The 15,789-nt window shown below is 51.5% G+C and overlaps 1 protein-coding gene across 1 annotated transcript in view; it reads left to right on the forward strand.

Moving 5' to 3' along the window:
• Positions 1 to 15,789, forward strand: part of DYSF (dysferlin) — an 80,585-nt gene that overhangs the window by 49,962 nt on the left and 14,834 nt on the right. The window contains exons 42-51 of the mRNA XM_034064590.1: positions 564 to 662; positions 1,245 to 1,373; positions 2,175 to 2,330; positions 3,657 to 3,748; positions 4,411 to 4,581; positions 5,129 to 5,271; positions 8,166 to 8,305; positions 9,063 to 9,151; positions 9,473 to 9,568; positions 12,300 to 12,441. Coding sequence (XP_033920481.1) covers positions 564 to 662; positions 1,245 to 1,373; positions 2,175 to 2,330; positions 3,657 to 3,748; positions 4,411 to 4,581; positions 5,129 to 5,271; positions 8,166 to 8,305; positions 9,063 to 9,151; positions 9,473 to 9,568; positions 12,300 to 12,441 — 1,257 coding nt within the window. The remainder of the gene's footprint in view (positions 1 to 563; positions 663 to 1,244; positions 1,374 to 2,174; positions 2,331 to 3,656; positions 3,749 to 4,410; positions 4,582 to 5,128; positions 5,272 to 8,165; positions 8,306 to 9,062; positions 9,152 to 9,472; positions 9,569 to 12,299; positions 12,442 to 15,789) is intronic.

The following is a 15,789-nucleotide window of genomic DNA, read 5'->3' on the forward strand; positions in this document are numbered from 1 at the left end:
ATGCATTTAATGGATTTATTCATTCCCCATGGGCTTTGTTTGGATGGGGAGCTTGGGACACAAACCACAAAGTCAATCCCCATCCCAGAGACTCCAAACCTTCCAGGCAAAGCCTAAAGCAGGGAATAGGTTTAAGAGCAGCCCTCAAATCCTCCTTGAATTCCAGGCTGTGAGGACCATCTTAAGGGTTAAATTGTCTCATCCCATTGGGGTCCTGCACTGAGGTCCTCAAAAGACCATCACCCATATGGCCAAAATCTGCTCCTGGCCTGCTCTTCTGTGGGCTCTACCATATAGCATCCTCCTCTCTACTGATGGGTCCAGGTCCATGGGGTTGCTGTGGCTGGAACAGCTGCATTTGGGTGGAAGCATCCCAAAAGCACTTTGAAACCAGGGAGTGAGGAGCTGCAGGTTGGGTTCACAATAGCTTCATCCCCCATCAAACCCATTGGGGACAGTACCCAGGGCTGGAGTTCACCTCCAGCAGGTACAGGAGATGCTGCTGTGGTTGATCACTGGGGTTTGCTTATGGGGATGTGTAACTTTGGTATCTGCTGCTGCAGGAGGAAGAGTTCATTGACTGGTGGAGTAAGTTCTATGCTTCCACAGGAGAGAGGGAGAAATGTGGCTGCTATTTGGAGAAGGGCTTCGACACCCTTAAGGTGAGTGGTGGTGGTTGGTCCTGGCTCATTGGACCCACACTCTCCATGATGCTTTTCCATAAGCTTTGATAGTTTTTTGCATGTTGAAGCTGGTTTTCCTTCCAGGTAAGAAATAATCCATCATTTTCTGCAGAAATCAGATCTTTCTGTTTAAAAAGAACGATTTTGAAACTCAGTTTTCTTTACAAAACCCTTTCTGGTAACTTCCCACTCTGCAGCCTTCAGGGGCTGTCACTGAAGAAGCAGAGATGGGGAACTGGAAAGTGTTTGGGAACAACAAGGAAAACCAGATTCCTTAGGGAAGGGGGAGATTTAGGTCCCCTGTTGCAACAAGTGCTAAGTTAACACAAAGGCCAAATAGGACTAAAATGGGGCAGACCTTGCCTGGTCCTAATGAAAACATTCCCAGCAGGAAGGTCTGTCCTTCATCCATCCTAGGGGGGAATCAAGGGTGGCAGGGCCCAGTCTCCATCCCTGTGGGTTGTGTTTCACCAGGACCAAGGAGCTCGGGTCAGGCCATGTCCCACATCAATAGGGACCTGCTGCTGGTGCCTGCCCTCACTCCCACCTCTCCCTGCCCAGGTCTATGAGACGGAGCTGGAGAGCGTGGAGGACTTTGAGCATCTCTCTGACTTCTGCCATACCTTCAAGCTGTACCGGGGCCGCACACAGGACTCCAATGATGACCCCTCTGTGGTGGGGGAGTTCAAGGTGAGAGGTCCTGCTGCTGAGTGTGGTGATGCCAGAGCAGGAGTTCATGGGCTATGGATTTAGAACACTGAACAGATGGATTCCTGCATCCCGGGCAGTGCTCAAGGCCAGGTTGGACACAGGGGCTTGGAGCAGCTGCTCTAGTGGAAGGGGTCCCTGCCTGTGGCAAGGGCTGGAACTGGATGGGATTTAAGGTCCCTTCAACCCAAACCATTGTATGAAGCTGCCTGTAGAGCTCTGGCTGCTGTATTCCCAGCTGCTTCAAAGCTGTCCTAGGTTGTGCTGTCATCCTGGAGCAAAGCCCACCTGAAACCAAGGCTGGATGCAAGCAGTGGAGCATTTTCTTTGTCCGGGGTGGTAGTGGGAGCATGTGTGAGTACTCGTGGTCTCATCACACTGGTGCTGAGCTCTCCCTTTGGAGATGGCTGTCCAGTGGTGGGGAGGAATGTACTCTTAGAGCAGCTCCAGTGCCTAAAGGGGCTGCAGGAAAGCTGGAGAGGGGCTTGGGACAAGGGCCTGTAGGGACAGGACATGGGGAATGGCTTTAAACTGCCCCAGGGGAGACTGAGATGGGATACAAGGAAGTTCATTGTGAACGTGGGGAACATTGGAAGGGGTTGAATGGAGAAGCTGTGGCTGCCCCATCCCTGGCAGTGCTCAAGGCCAGGTTGGACACAGGGGCTTGGAGCAGCTGCTCCAGTGGAAGGGGTTGGAGCCGGATGGGGTTTGAGCATCCTTCACCCCAAGCCAAGCCATGGGTCTATGCAACCACCCATTCACATCCCATGGTGTCCTTGGCAGGGCTCATTCAGGATCTACCCTCTCCCGGATGATCCACGGCTCCCGATGCCCCCACGCCAGTTCCACCAGCTCCCGGCCAGGGGACCCCAGGAATGCCTGGTCCGGGTCTACATCATCCGAGCCTTTGGTCTGCAGCCCAAGGACACCAATGGGAAGGTATCCTGATGGGGATGCTCCGTGCTGGCTCCGGGGTGGGCTCCTTGGGCAGGTCAACCCTGATCCAGCCATCAGAGGTAATGGTGACAGCAGGAAGGAGGAAGTCTTCCCTCTGCCTCCATCACCCATCTGGGAATGTCAACTCTTCCTCCATCCCAAGGGATTTTTCTGTAGCGAAATGAGGGGGTTTTGATTCATTTTGGGGCTCAAGGAGACAAAATTATGTCTTTCCCATGAGTTTTGCAAAGTTTTGTCTGTCTGGATGGAAAAATCGGGGCAAAAAAAGAAAATGGTGTAAATTCAGAAGGAAAAATGTTCATTTTGATTGGACATGGGCAAACCAAACCTGCTTTTTAATCTCCCCTGGTTTTGGCAATGGGTTTGGGATGAAAGTTTTCAATGTCTTAGAAACCTCCTATAGGAAACCCCTGAAGAGCAAAAGAGAGGAGTAGGAAAAGGCTTTTCACACTCAAAACCAAACCCAAAGACCCAAGCCTGACACAGTCTATGCCCTCTGGGGGTTTCTGGCAGCATCCTTGCCTCTTCAGATGCTCCGGGATGGTTGGTCCCTATAGGCATGGGGTTCAAGCTGGGATGTCATCCTTGAGATGAAGTTGTTCTTTTCTTCCCATAGTAAAAATGCTGCCTCGAGTGAATCCCACCACATCCCAAGTTAATGCAGCTTTACCAGGGGAGGTTTAGTTGGGAGAGGGAAGCTTAAAACCTGACTAAATAGGTAGAAGTATCTGATAGAGGCTTTAGATGCACAACGAGGCTTCATGCAACGCTGCTGCCGTTAGTTTTCCATTAAGTTCTTGCAGCCTCTTGGCAGTAAATGGGTTTGAGCCACACTCCTGGAAACAAAATGGGTTTCCTCTGATATTTTAGGCCCCTGCATCTATTTCTGAGTAGACCTCACACTTGAATAGATGATGACCTCAATGGAACCTCCAGATGAGTGACTCAGATGAGAACAGGAACATCCTGAGCAAGCTCATCCATCAGAGGAGCTATAAATAGGGTTCTTTCCATGCTCTTTCCTTGCTTTTCCATCCCACTGACCTCAGATGAGCTTGGACCTTTGTCCTATACTGCTAACTGGTCCTTTGGTCATCCTCAAAAGGGCGTTGTAAAGCAGGTAGATCTTAGTGATGGTCACAGATATGGAGTTAATGGTCAGAATGGTCCTGCCCTTGCAAGCAGGTATTAGCCTTCCATATAGGGTGGAAGATGCTGCTTGCTGGGACAAGGAGAAGCAGAGTTCCTCCTTTGTCACCAGTATTGCTGTGTGATGACTCTTCCATTTGTTTTCGTGCCCATCTTTAGTGTGATCCCTATGTGAAGATTTCAGTGGGGAAGAAATCCATCAATGACCAAGAAAATTACCTGCCCTGTACTCTGGAGCCTGTCTTTGGGAAGTAAGTTTGGATTCGGTTTGGAGTCCATGTGATTCTTCATGTTATAGTGAGGGAATAGGGATGGGCCAGCCAGAGCTTCCCATTCCAGCCTAGATTCCAGGCCAGGATGGATGGGCTTGGAGTGACTTAGGTGAAGATGTCCCTGCTCATGGAATGGGTTGGAATTGGATAAGCTTTGCAGGTCCCTTCCAGCCCAGACTGTTCTATCATTCTATGGTCTGCAAGGATGGATGGAAAGGAAGAGGGATGGTGAGGGTGATACTGGTGAGACCTTAGAGGACAGTGTGCATTAGGCAAGGCCTATTCTCCCCTTCTGAGGAGAGGATAAGGAGGCTTTAAAGGTCAATCTCTGACCACAGGCTGGGCCCAGGCAGGCTTGAGTCCTGATCTGGACATTCACTTGGGGCTTGGAGCAGCTGCTCCAGTGGAAGGGGTCCCTACTATGGCAGGGGTTGGAGCTGGATGGGATTTAAGGTCCCTTCCAACCCAAACCATGCCAAGATCCTATGATGATTGCTTTAGGGAGGCTTTGCACATCCTCAGGCTAAGCCAGTACAACACAGCACTGGGTGCACACTGGGATGGGGTACGTGTCTGCTTCCCTTGGGGCTCTCAGCACCATCAGCCTCCAGCTCATGTGTTTTCTCCTCTCCCATTTGCAGGATGTTCGAGCTGAGCTGCACTCTGCCTATGGAGAAGGACCTGAAGGTCACGCTCTATGACTACGACCTCCTCTCAAAGGATGAGAAGATCGGGGAGACCATCATAGACCTGGAGAACCGCTTCCTGTCCAAATATGGGGCACGCTGTGGCCTCCCCCAAACCTACTGTGTGTGGGTACCGCTGGGGCTTGGGCTCTGTCACTGCTCTATGGGGCTGGGGTGCCCACGGCATCACGGTGTAATCTCTGCTGTCCCAGGGCTGTGCCAAGGGGACCAAACCAGTGCCTTGAGGTAGATTCACAGCAGAGGAGCCCCTTATTTGAGTGCCTCATCCAGGATGCTGAAATGCTTCAAGTGACATTAATGTCCTTGGGTAGACCCTGTTACATCCCTGATGCCTCTTGGGCACACCATGGTGAGGACACCTCCATGCCCAGGCCAGGAAGGTGTTGTGGGACCTGCAAGCTGGGGTTGTGTGTCCCACATAGAGCCCCATTCCCCAGTGAACACAGACCCCTTGTTGTGTGTCATAGAATCCCAGCGTGGTTTGGGTTGGAAGATGCCTTAAGGACCATCCAGTTCCAACCCCTACCACAGGCAGGAACACCTTGCACTGGAGCAGCTTGCTCCGAGCCCCAGCACTGATGCTGCCCCTTGTTGAGGCTGGAGGATGCTTCATTGCATGCTGAGCTGCTGTTTCCTTCCTGTTCTGTTCCAGCTCTGGACCCAACCAGTGGAGGGACCAGCTCCGTCCTTCCCAGCTGCTCCACCTCTTCTCCCTGCAGCACAACTACAAGGCTCCCACCTACAAGTGTGACCGGGTCATCTTCAGGGATCAGGAATACATCCTCTCGGAGCTGGGTAAGGCGATGGGGCTGCTTTGGGTTGAGGGTTTGCCTCTATGTAGGGCTACAGAGGGGACAAAGGGCAGGAGACAGTGTTGTTTTCAGACAAGGGTGTCCATCAGAGCTGGGAAGAGGAATACTTGGTGTCAATAGGACCTCGGTCTCCCAGACAAACTGGGATAGGATGTAGGGGGTCCTGCTTCAGCACAAAGAGGGGTCAAGATGGAGATGGAGATCCAGCATCTGCAAGGATGGAAGGAAAGGGAGTGCTCAAGGCCAGGTTGGACAGGGCTTGGAGCAGCTGCTCCAGTGGAAGGTGTCCCTGCCCATGGCACAGGTTGGAGCTGGATGAGATTTAAGCTCCCTTCCAACACAACTCATTCCATGATTCTATGAGATCCACACAAGCTGGGAGCAGCAGGATGCATCACAGCTGAGAGGCTCCATCCTGATGTTCCAGCTGCTGGAGGAGCACTTGTGTGGGATGCTGGTGAGGGACTATACATTAGGGATGCAGTGATAGGACAAGGTTCAAACTTAAACAGGGGAGGTTTAGATTGGATCTAAGGAAGAAATTCTTTACTGTGAGGGTGCTGAGGCACTGGAATGGGTTGCCCAGGGAGGTTGTGAATGCTCCATGCCTGGCAGTGTTCAAGGCCAGGCTGGACAGAGCCTTGGGTGCCATGGTTTAGTGTGAGGTGTCCCTGCCCATGGCCCATGGCAGGGGAGTTGGAACTGGATGATCTTCAGGTCCTTTCCAACCCAAGCCATTCTATGATTCTATGATTCTATCTGTGCGCTGTGGGGCTGGAGTCACTAGAGGGAGACAATATCATGCACAAGGTGCCCAGCCCCGGGTGTGTGTGTGTGTGTGAGATGCTCTCCAGCTGGAAACCCCAAAGCAGCCTCTGCCAGTGAGGAGAGAGCATCCCCCAGTGCTGGGAGGCACATTCGGGTTCACACAGAACCCACCTGTGGTACCCAGGGCATCAGCTCGGGCCCATTTGACATCTCTAGGGCAGGAGATGCCTTTTAGACAGCTCTGCTTTAAAGCATGGGAGGGGAGGTTTGGTCCAAGGAGGAGATGAACCAGGGCCCATAGCCTTGATTAAGGTGACCACACCATTGCAGAGCTACCAAGGAGCACCCATGGCACAACCCAGGAGTGATCCCTGTGCCTGGGAATCGAGGTGCTGGGAATCAAGTCCCTTGGCTTTGATTTGAGCCTGGATCACAAAGTCATGGTTCTCCCCTTGGGAGGAGGAGGAAGAGGAGGATGGGGAAGCAACAGCTCCTCTGCAGCCACTCACTATGGCAAAGGGGCTCAAGGTGTGAAGGGGAGCGGGGTGCTCCCCCCTCTGCAGCCCCTGCCTCTGCTTTCATGGCAATCAGTTCAAACCCAGAACAAAGCCTGATGCTTGACCTGCAGGAGATCTGGAAAGCAGCTGCTCCGCAGAGCAGCGTCAGATCTGAACCTGGCCATATAAAGTGGGGCCATTAAACACGAGAGCAGGGCTTTTACAAGCCCGGCACCCGACCATTATTCCATAACCTCCACATTGGTTGTGTTCCGAGAGGGGCTCTCGCCTCTTCCTGCACATAAACACACACACACAGAGCCAGGTTTCCTCTTGGGGAACAGCCCATGTGGCTGAAGTTAACTGCTTCAAGGTGGTGCCATGGAAGGAGCTGGGATGCATCCCCTGAATGCTGCTGCACTGGGATAACGTTTATGGAGCACATTGCTCCAGAGGTCCTTGGAGGTACATGGTTTGAAATGCTGTGGTTGTCTTGGGGTGATGTCCTCCACCAGCCCCAGTGTGGCACTTGGGACGGGGAGGAGGAGCAGGCTCAGCTAAGGCTGAGTTGGCCATGATCTGTACCTGGATGGATGTAAGGGATCATAGAACCATAGAGTCATAGAATAGTTAGGGCTGGAAAGGACCTTAAGATCATCCAGTTCCACCCCCCTGCCATGGGCAGGGACACCTCACACTAAACCATGGCACCCAAGGCTCTGTCCAACCTGGCCTTGAACACTGCCAGGGATGGAGCATTCACAACCTCCCTGGGCAACCCATTCCAGTGCCTCAGCACCCTCACAGTAAAGAATTCCTTCCTTATATCCAGTCTAAACCTCTGCTGTTTAAGATATGATCCATCTGTGGAGGGATTGGGGTTTGGTGTGGAGCAGGTGAGGATTGCTCATGGATGGCTCAGTGTTTGCTGTGGGTGCTCTGTGCTGGCCCATCCTGGTGATGTACCACAAGGAGAATCATAGCATCCCAGCCTAGTTTGGGTTGAAGGGACCTTAAATCCCATCCAGCTCCATCCCCTGCCATGGGCAGGGACCCCTTCTACTGGAGCAGCTGCTCCAAGCCCCTGTGTCCAACCTGGCCTTGAGCACTGCCAGGGATGGGGCAGCCACAGCTTCTCTCTCTACTCCCACTGGGTATAAAAGGACCAGGGGTGATGGGTTCAGACTGGAACAGAGAACAGAGGTTGGATATAAGGAAGAAATTCTTTACTGTGAGGGTGCTGAGGCACTGGAATGGGTTGCCCAGGGAGGTTGTGAATGCTCCATCCCTGGCAGTGTTCAAGGCCAGGTTGGACAGAGCCTTGGGTGCCATGGTTTAGTGTGAGGTGTCCGTGCCCATGGCAGGGGTTGGAACTGGATGATCCTAAGATCCTTTCCAACCCAAACCATTCCATGCTTCTATGATATGGGGGGAGCTTGCATGGGGATTGTCCCATTGTGCGATGCTTTGCCCACACTTCCCATTGGGCTGCCCTGTGCCCATGGTGGATTTGCTGATGGAGGCGGTGGGCTCATGTTTGCTCCCATGGGGTGATGGGGTCCAGCCCCTCACACCCACAGCAGGGTCTAACACTGCCCTATGCTCTGTGCAGAGGATGGCAAAGCCCCAAACCCTCACCTGGGGCCGGTGGAGGAGCGGCTCGCACTGTATGTGCTGCGCAAGCAGGGGCTGGTACCCGAGCACGTGGAGACCAGGCCTCTCTACAGCCCATTGCAGCCGGAGATAGAGCAGGTGAGTGGTGAGATGTGTCCAGAGAGCATCATCTCCTCTTGGTCCAACCCTAACCTGCCCTGGGGATGGGCTTCTCCCATGGAAGGGAGTCATCGGATGGGATGGAGCACTGGCCATCAGATACAGCTCCATGGCCTGCTCAGGGTGTTGGGGTGGGGGGGTCAGTTCCATCCTCCTGGGTTCATTTTCAGCAGCATTTGCTCAAAATCTTTTACTTCTTTTTCTTACTGAGGGCTTAAAAAGCCACTTCTGGTCTGAAGCCTTGGTGCAGAGATCCCCTATAGTGGTAATGACACTATGGGATGCTTTGGCAAAGCACCAGCATGATTTCTGCAGCATGAACCTGCCCTTGGGGGGTTTACATTCCCCTCTCCTCATCCCATTCCCATGCTCAGAAAGCCATAAATCAGCATCCCAGCTGGTGACAGCATGGAAAACAAGTGAGCTGTTGGCTTTGCCAACACCTCCATGGACCCAGTCTTTACTCTGTCCCTATATAGACAGCCATGGAAAGTAAAGCTGGTTGCACCTTCAGCTTATCCAGACCAACTGCTTATATATGGGAAGCCATGAACATCCAACCACCTATCACTAAAATGGTTTGAATATAACATTTAATGACACTTTTCCATCAAGGAAACCTTAGTTTTCAGCTAAGGAACAGTGGAGAACTTGGTGTTGTCTCTCTCCCCTCTTAGGTCTTACTTACTAACCCTAGCAGGAGGCTCACCAGCTTCATGTGTCTCTTTCCATACAGGGGAAGCTGCAGATGTGGGTGGACCTGTTTCCCAAATCCCTGGGTCAGCCTGGCCCCCCGTTCAACATCACACCACGCAAAGCCAAGAGGTAATGTGCTTCTCATTCCTTACTCATTGCAGTGCTGCTTCCAGCACCACTGTTTGGGATGGGAGAGGGCTTGGAGATGTCCAATGGGGAGGGATTCACCTGCCAAGAGAGAACCATCTTCAGGGAAAGATAACTCATGGAATGGTTTGTGTTGGAAGGGACCTTAAAGCTCCTCCAGTTCCAACCCCCTGCCATGGGTAGGGACACCTTCCCCTAGAGCATCTTGCTCCAAGCCCCATGGCTTAGCTCATTCAGGTAAACAACTGAATAGCAGCTCTCTATGGGAGCTCCAGACCAAGGTTTCCACCTTCTTATGTCCAGGTTCTACTTGCGCTGCATCATCTGGAACACCAAGGATGTCATCCTCGATGACCTCAGCATCACTGGGGAGAAGATGAGTGACATCTATGTCAAAGGGTGAGCCACCCCTCTTCTGTACCTCCAGGTACCATAGCCCGAAGGTGCCAGAGCAGGAGTGAAGCAGTTACCATGACCATCACCATTGCTGGTGTAGACTTAGAACCATGGAATGGTTTGGGTTGAAGGGACCTTAAATCCCATCCAGCTCCAACCAGACCCCTTCCACTGGAGCAGCTGCTCCAAGCCCCTGTATCCAACCTGGCCTTGAGCACTGCCAGGGATGGGGCTCATGAGCCATGGGCTCATTCCATACACATGTTTTATGCTGGTTTGCATAGCTCCTTCCTTTGGAATTCCCTTTTATTCCTTGAAACACACCAAAACGTGGCAACCAGCAGTACCTCCTCTGGCACGTTCCCTTCTCTGCTGCCTCCAGTTGTGTTTTATCCTGTGTAAAATGGTGCAATCCCAGCCAAGGGAATTACTGATTTTGTGCGTTCCTTGGATTTATGGACAGGAAGAGGTAGGATTTGGAAACAGACTGTAAATCCCTCTTTTACAATCCCAATTTTCCTCCTGTAAATCCAGCCTGCGCGCTGCTTACCTGCTATTCCCATCAAGTGCATTGTTATCAGCCCCAGCTCAGCTGCTCTGGGCACTTCAGGGCTCTGAAATAGTGCTTGCAGGCTGTTATGGGGAAAGCAAGAGCATCCAGTGCTCGCTGATGTCCTTCTCCTGGCTCTCAGCATCCCCAGTGACCAAGCAAACCTCACAGTGTTGGGAATGAGTTAAAGACCTTCCTCACCTTCCCCCCCAAATGGCTCCATTATCAGCATCCCTGGATAAGGCTTCAATAATCCTATAGGGAAGGAGGCAATGGTCCTTTTTGTGTTTGAACATCTGCCCTACAGGTGTGATTCAGTGGGCAAAGTGACCTTCATCACTATGGTGTGGTGCTGCTTTGGTGGGGACCACTTCTTCCATCCACTGCTGCCTCCTGAGCAAGGGCAGGAGCCTGCTTTAGGGTGAACTCAGCTCCTAATGGAGCTTCTACTTTTGGCTGTCCTTCAGAAGTGCTTCTGGCAACTTGTATTGCCAGTTTATCCCCCACCCATCAGAGCAAGTCTCCAGATCCCCCTTTCAACCAACCACCACTGCTGAGATCCATGTGCTTTTATGGGGCATCTTTAAAAGTCACCTGCATCCCCTTCTGGGATGTCCCAGGTCCTCCAACACCTTACAATGTGCTGAGCAGAGAGGGAGGTATGTGAGTGTTGAGAACAAAGTCATATCTCAGATTCAAGACGTTGCCTTTGAATATTACAAATAGCTTAAGCCATATGGATTTGGAAGAGAATGGACAAAGTGATGGGCTAAAAATCCATCCAGTTCTTGATGGATGATGGACATCAGTTAAGTACAAAACTGTTGTCTATAGGTTAGGAAACGTCTGAGCTGTAAATGATTGGAGGCTGGAGAAGCCATGGGTTAGTGGTGGCCTTGGCAGGGCTGGGAATGGTTGGACTGGATGGGCTTAAAGGGCTTTTCCACCCTGGTTGATTCCATGATTCTCAATCAAAGCATTTCTTTGTCCCTGTGTTTGCTGCAAGGAGAGGGCTCTCACACTGCATCCTCCAGGGGCTCCTGCTGATGAACACAGCCCTCCCATTCCCATCCCATCACATCCCATCACATCCCATCACATCCCATCACATCCCATCACATCCCATCACATCCCATCACACGATCCAGCCACAATCTGGGGATTAGTGTAACCTCCTCACACAATTCCCACCACCACCAAGTCTGTGCAGCACATGTGCATGGGATGTGTCCTGTTAGGATGAACTCGAGTGCACCTCCCTTCCCTATCTCCTGTGACACGTTTGCTCCTTTCAAGCTGTAGAACTGGGGGAAACTCCTTTATTTTCAATGTAAGTGGCAAACAATGGAACAAGGTAATGGTTTCCAGTAGGGTTTCTCTCTGGATCTCCTGCCTTGTCTCCAGAAAGGCCCTAAATACACAGAGGGATGTGTTCGGGTGTTTAGTTCTGCTGATTGCTGAACACTGAAACATCCTGGACAGGGGAATGGGGCAGAAGGAAACCTGGCAGCTGCAGGGCTCACAGCTGGAAAGAAGGAGTTGGTATGGAAAGGTCTCAGCTCGCCCCTGGGATGGTCATGGATTGACCACAGCAATATCCCATATACCAGGAGGGGAGCTGTGCCATGAGGAGCTGTCTCCAATGGGAGCAGCTGGGGACCTCCATGGCCACACCAGGCTCTGACCACTCTGGGGTTTCCTAGGGAACAACTTCTTGGCCATTTAGGACTTTCAAAGATGAATCTTTGGGAAATCAGCTGGGAAAATAGCTCTTTGGTGGTTTAAGGTGGCCGCATCCTCACCAGCAGGGCTGGCTTTAGGGGTAACGACAAGAGCAGCTTGGGGTGGCTGCAGAGGGGAAGGGAGCTCCCACCAGGGCAGGTTAGAATGGGTAAGTGACAGCTCTTAAGCCAGAGCTTAAGGCAGTGTTGGGTCTTGAAAGCAACATCCATAATACATCCATAAAGCTCAGGGGAAGGGGCAGAAGACATTGCAGAGCCTTGGTTCACCTCCCATCACTACAGGGACTGTTGTATCCCCTCTCAAGCCTCCTACAGGCTCCAGGTTACCCCTGCAGATACCAGCACCAGGGATAAGAAACGTTCCATTGCCCACTCTGGCTTCTGTGATGTTGAGCCTTTGGTGTGGTTGTGGTTCTTCATGCAACGTGTTTGCCCTTTGCAGCTGGCTGGTTGGGCACGAGGAGAACAAGCAGAAGACAGATGTGCACTACAGGTCAATGGGAGGAGAGGGCAACTTCAACTGGAGGTTCATCTTCCCCTTTGACTACCTCCCTGCTGAGCAGATGTGTTACATTGCCAAAAAGGTGAGTGGAGAGATGTTTCTGTCTTCTCATAGAGTGCAATGTGCTGCATGATCCAGGATGTGCCCTGTGCAAGGCTCAGCATCCCACTGTGTTACTGGAAACACAGAGTTGTGGATTGATGGGGAAATGGGTCCCCATTTTGAATGCAACCTTTATGGGGTCAGAATGAGAGGTGGTGTGGGGTAGAGACTGGAGACTGACCCCGCAATGAAAGACTCCTTTGAACTGGAGGCAGTTGAGTGCTGGTGCATGGGACTTCCAAGATGCCTACTCCACAATAGGGCTACTCCAGAGGTGGAGGTGGCATCTCTATGGGGATGGTTGGGTGTGCACCTCTGGTCTCCAGCATGGCATAATGGACATTGTGCTGTACAATGGCTTCAAAGAAGGGCTAAAGAGGGTGGAAGGAAGAAGTTCTTTACTATGAGGGTGGTCAGATGCTGGAACAGGTTGTTCAAGTGGTAGGTGCCCCATCCTGGTTCAAGGCCAGGTTGGATGGGGCATGGAGCAGCTGCTCCAGTGGAAGGTGTCCCTGCCTATGGCAGGGGTGATCTTAAGGTCCTTTCCAATCCAAACCATTCCATGATTTTATGGTCCTATGAAGGATCTGTTTCCAAAGTGCCTGAAGGGATAAGCAGGAGGACATGCAGGAGTGTGCCATTGATACGGGGATGTGAAGAAAAGCTTTGGTTTGGGATTCAGGGGGAAGATGCCCTTGGTCTAAAGGGGAGTTAAAGTGGGTGTGATATTGGCCCCCTCATACCTACATCTGTAGCTTGCTATTGCTTGTGGTGTCCTTAGACATGTTAGTGCATGTGATGATCAAATGTGGGCTGGGAATTGCACAGAGGGAAGGAAACGGGGATGGAGCTGGGTGCATACATGGGATAACGCTGGTGAAAACTGTCTCTTGGGATGCTTAGGGCAGGGAGATCTGTTCACTTACATTTCCTGCTCGTCATGTGGAGGTTCATAGTGTGGACAGCAGGGACAGTTTGTTCTGTGACACCTCACCAAGCTCAGACCCCTTCAGCCACCTTCAGCCTTCATCCCTTCTCCCTGCCTTGCTGCTGGGAGCATGACCATGAGCATTCAGTGTGTATTGAACACCAGGTGCCCAAGGACACCTCACAGCAGTGACACCATCTGCAGCCACATCTGAGCCCCCATCCCCAGCAAGGTCCCAGCATGGCCTGGGTTGGAGCTGGGGTGTTGGCAGGGAAGATGCTGAGCAAATTCCCCATCCCTGGAGCCAGACGATCCCTGCGAGCTTCCAACCGACTGGGTAGTTAAAGTGATGGACAGGATCCGAGCTGGGCCCATTTCACGCTTCATGTTAAACAAATCAAAAGTACAGTGTGTACTACATTCAATTATCCCCCTTTGAAAAAGCAGAGACCCCCCTATAAACCACTGAGGAAACTCCATCCCACTGTGCTGATATTGCTTCTCCTCCGACCACATGTCTGCCAACACTGTCCCAGAAAATAAACAGCTTGTAAAAGCTCTCTGTAAAGGCAGAACTAATGAATGGGAAAGCCATGCTCTGTGTTTGTGGGACACATTCCTCGCGGGCTATATTTGATCTCGCCATGTGCTGTTTGAACTCCGGGTTCATTACTGCTGCTGTAAAAGCCCATGCGCCCGACTTGAAACGCAGGCGAGGGAAAGTGGGGCTTAAATCAAACCGCTCCCCATGGCAAAGGCTGAGCTGCTAAAAGCCACCTGCACCCGGTGGAGTTCCCTGCAGCAGCTCCCATTTGCTCTCCTTTGTTTGCTCCACTCACTCCTGCAGCACAAGATGCCCAGAGGAGCTGTGGCTGCCCCATCCCTGGCAGTGCTCAAGGCCAGGTTGGACACAGGGGCTTGGAGCAGCTGCTGCAGTGGAAGGGGTCCCTGCCTGTGGGACTGGATGAGCTTTAAGGTCCCTTCCAACCCAACCCATTCCATGATGATTCCATGATTCTCTACCATCCCCTCTCAGCATTTATTCCTCCTTCTGTTCTCACTTCTTGTGCCACCTTTCTCCAGCAGCCATGGCCAAACCAAGCTATGTCATTTGTGTGCCCATCCTTGAAGCTTGCCAGGTCCTCCAAGAAGACAGCCCTTAGGTTGCAAATCACAGTCAGTTTGGTGAAAGGGTCAATCCACATTGCATGTTGGAGTGCTCTTCTTTCACAGGGGGAGCTGGGGTATGTCATGGTCTGCATGACACTGTGTGTTGGCTTAAATAGGGGAAGAACAGGGGGGTCCAGGTTCTAGGTGAATGCAATGCTTTGCTGCCAGCCAGCAGAGAGAAGAGCTGGGTTTAAACTTGAGGTCCCCAGGTCTAAGCTTGGCAGGTGTTGATGTGCAGACAGCGTTATCAGATGGTCATGGTCCAACCAGGGAGCATCTCATGGGCACTTTGTAGGGGGAAATGCATGACATTGAGTTTGCAATGTTCAGCTTCAAGTGCCCATTGCAGCAGGAGCTGGATGGAGCTGCCAAAGCTGTCCTGTGGGGCAGAAAAAGCCTAACACCAGTGTCTGAACAAATGCCATAATGAGTATTCAGGGTAGAATGTCAATGGATGAGTTAAACAGCAGTGGTGCTTGGGCAGAGCTGGCAATGAACCACGAGGTTGGAGCTTCCAGGACCTGGTTGGGTTGTTCGTATGATACCATCTGAGAAGTGCTGCCTAAAAGGAATTGCAAGAGATGAATGTAATGAGTTTAATGGGAGCTTTGTTGGCAACTTCAAATCCATGTCATGCCATGGCAGAGGTAGGAACCAGAGCAAGGAACAGAGCTGTTGTCTTTGTGCTTGTTCTGCTGCTAGACTGTGGTGTTGGGTGTCAGCAAGGCAATGATGGAGTGATGCCAGGACACAAAGTACTCTGTTTTGTGGAGACAGAGCTGTTGGAAGAGGACCCATCCCACTACTGGTGGAAGAGGACCCATCCCACTACTGCTTTATTCAGTGGGAAGGTTGGGGTTGTTGTGGTGAGGCTCTTACAATCATTCCATTTCTTCCACTTCATGCTCTCAACTAAAGGGGCCCATCAGTGTTTCAAGCAGATGAATTGCAACCTATCCAGGCACAAACCCACACTGACTTTGAGTTGGAGCCCTTTGGATAGCTGGCATTTGGCATGGCTAGAAGTAGGTGGTTCTATATCATCTATATCTATATCTATATCATCTATATCTATCTATATCTATATCATCTATATCTATATCTATATCTATCTATATAATCCCTGGAATGTGACAGTGAGATACCACAGTGATGCTTGCACCTATCTCTTTGAGTAACTGAGCCCCTCTTTCTGCAAGGTGCAGCTGAAGTCTCCAAGTTTGGGCATTG

Source organism: Melopsittacus undulatus, chromosome 7 (genome assembly GCF_012275295.1).
Source record: "Melopsittacus undulatus isolate bMelUnd1 chromosome 7, bMelUnd1.mat.Z, whole genome shotgun sequence".
Taxonomy (NCBI): domain Eukaryota; kingdom Metazoa; phylum Chordata; class Aves; order Psittaciformes; family Psittaculidae; genus Melopsittacus; species Melopsittacus undulatus.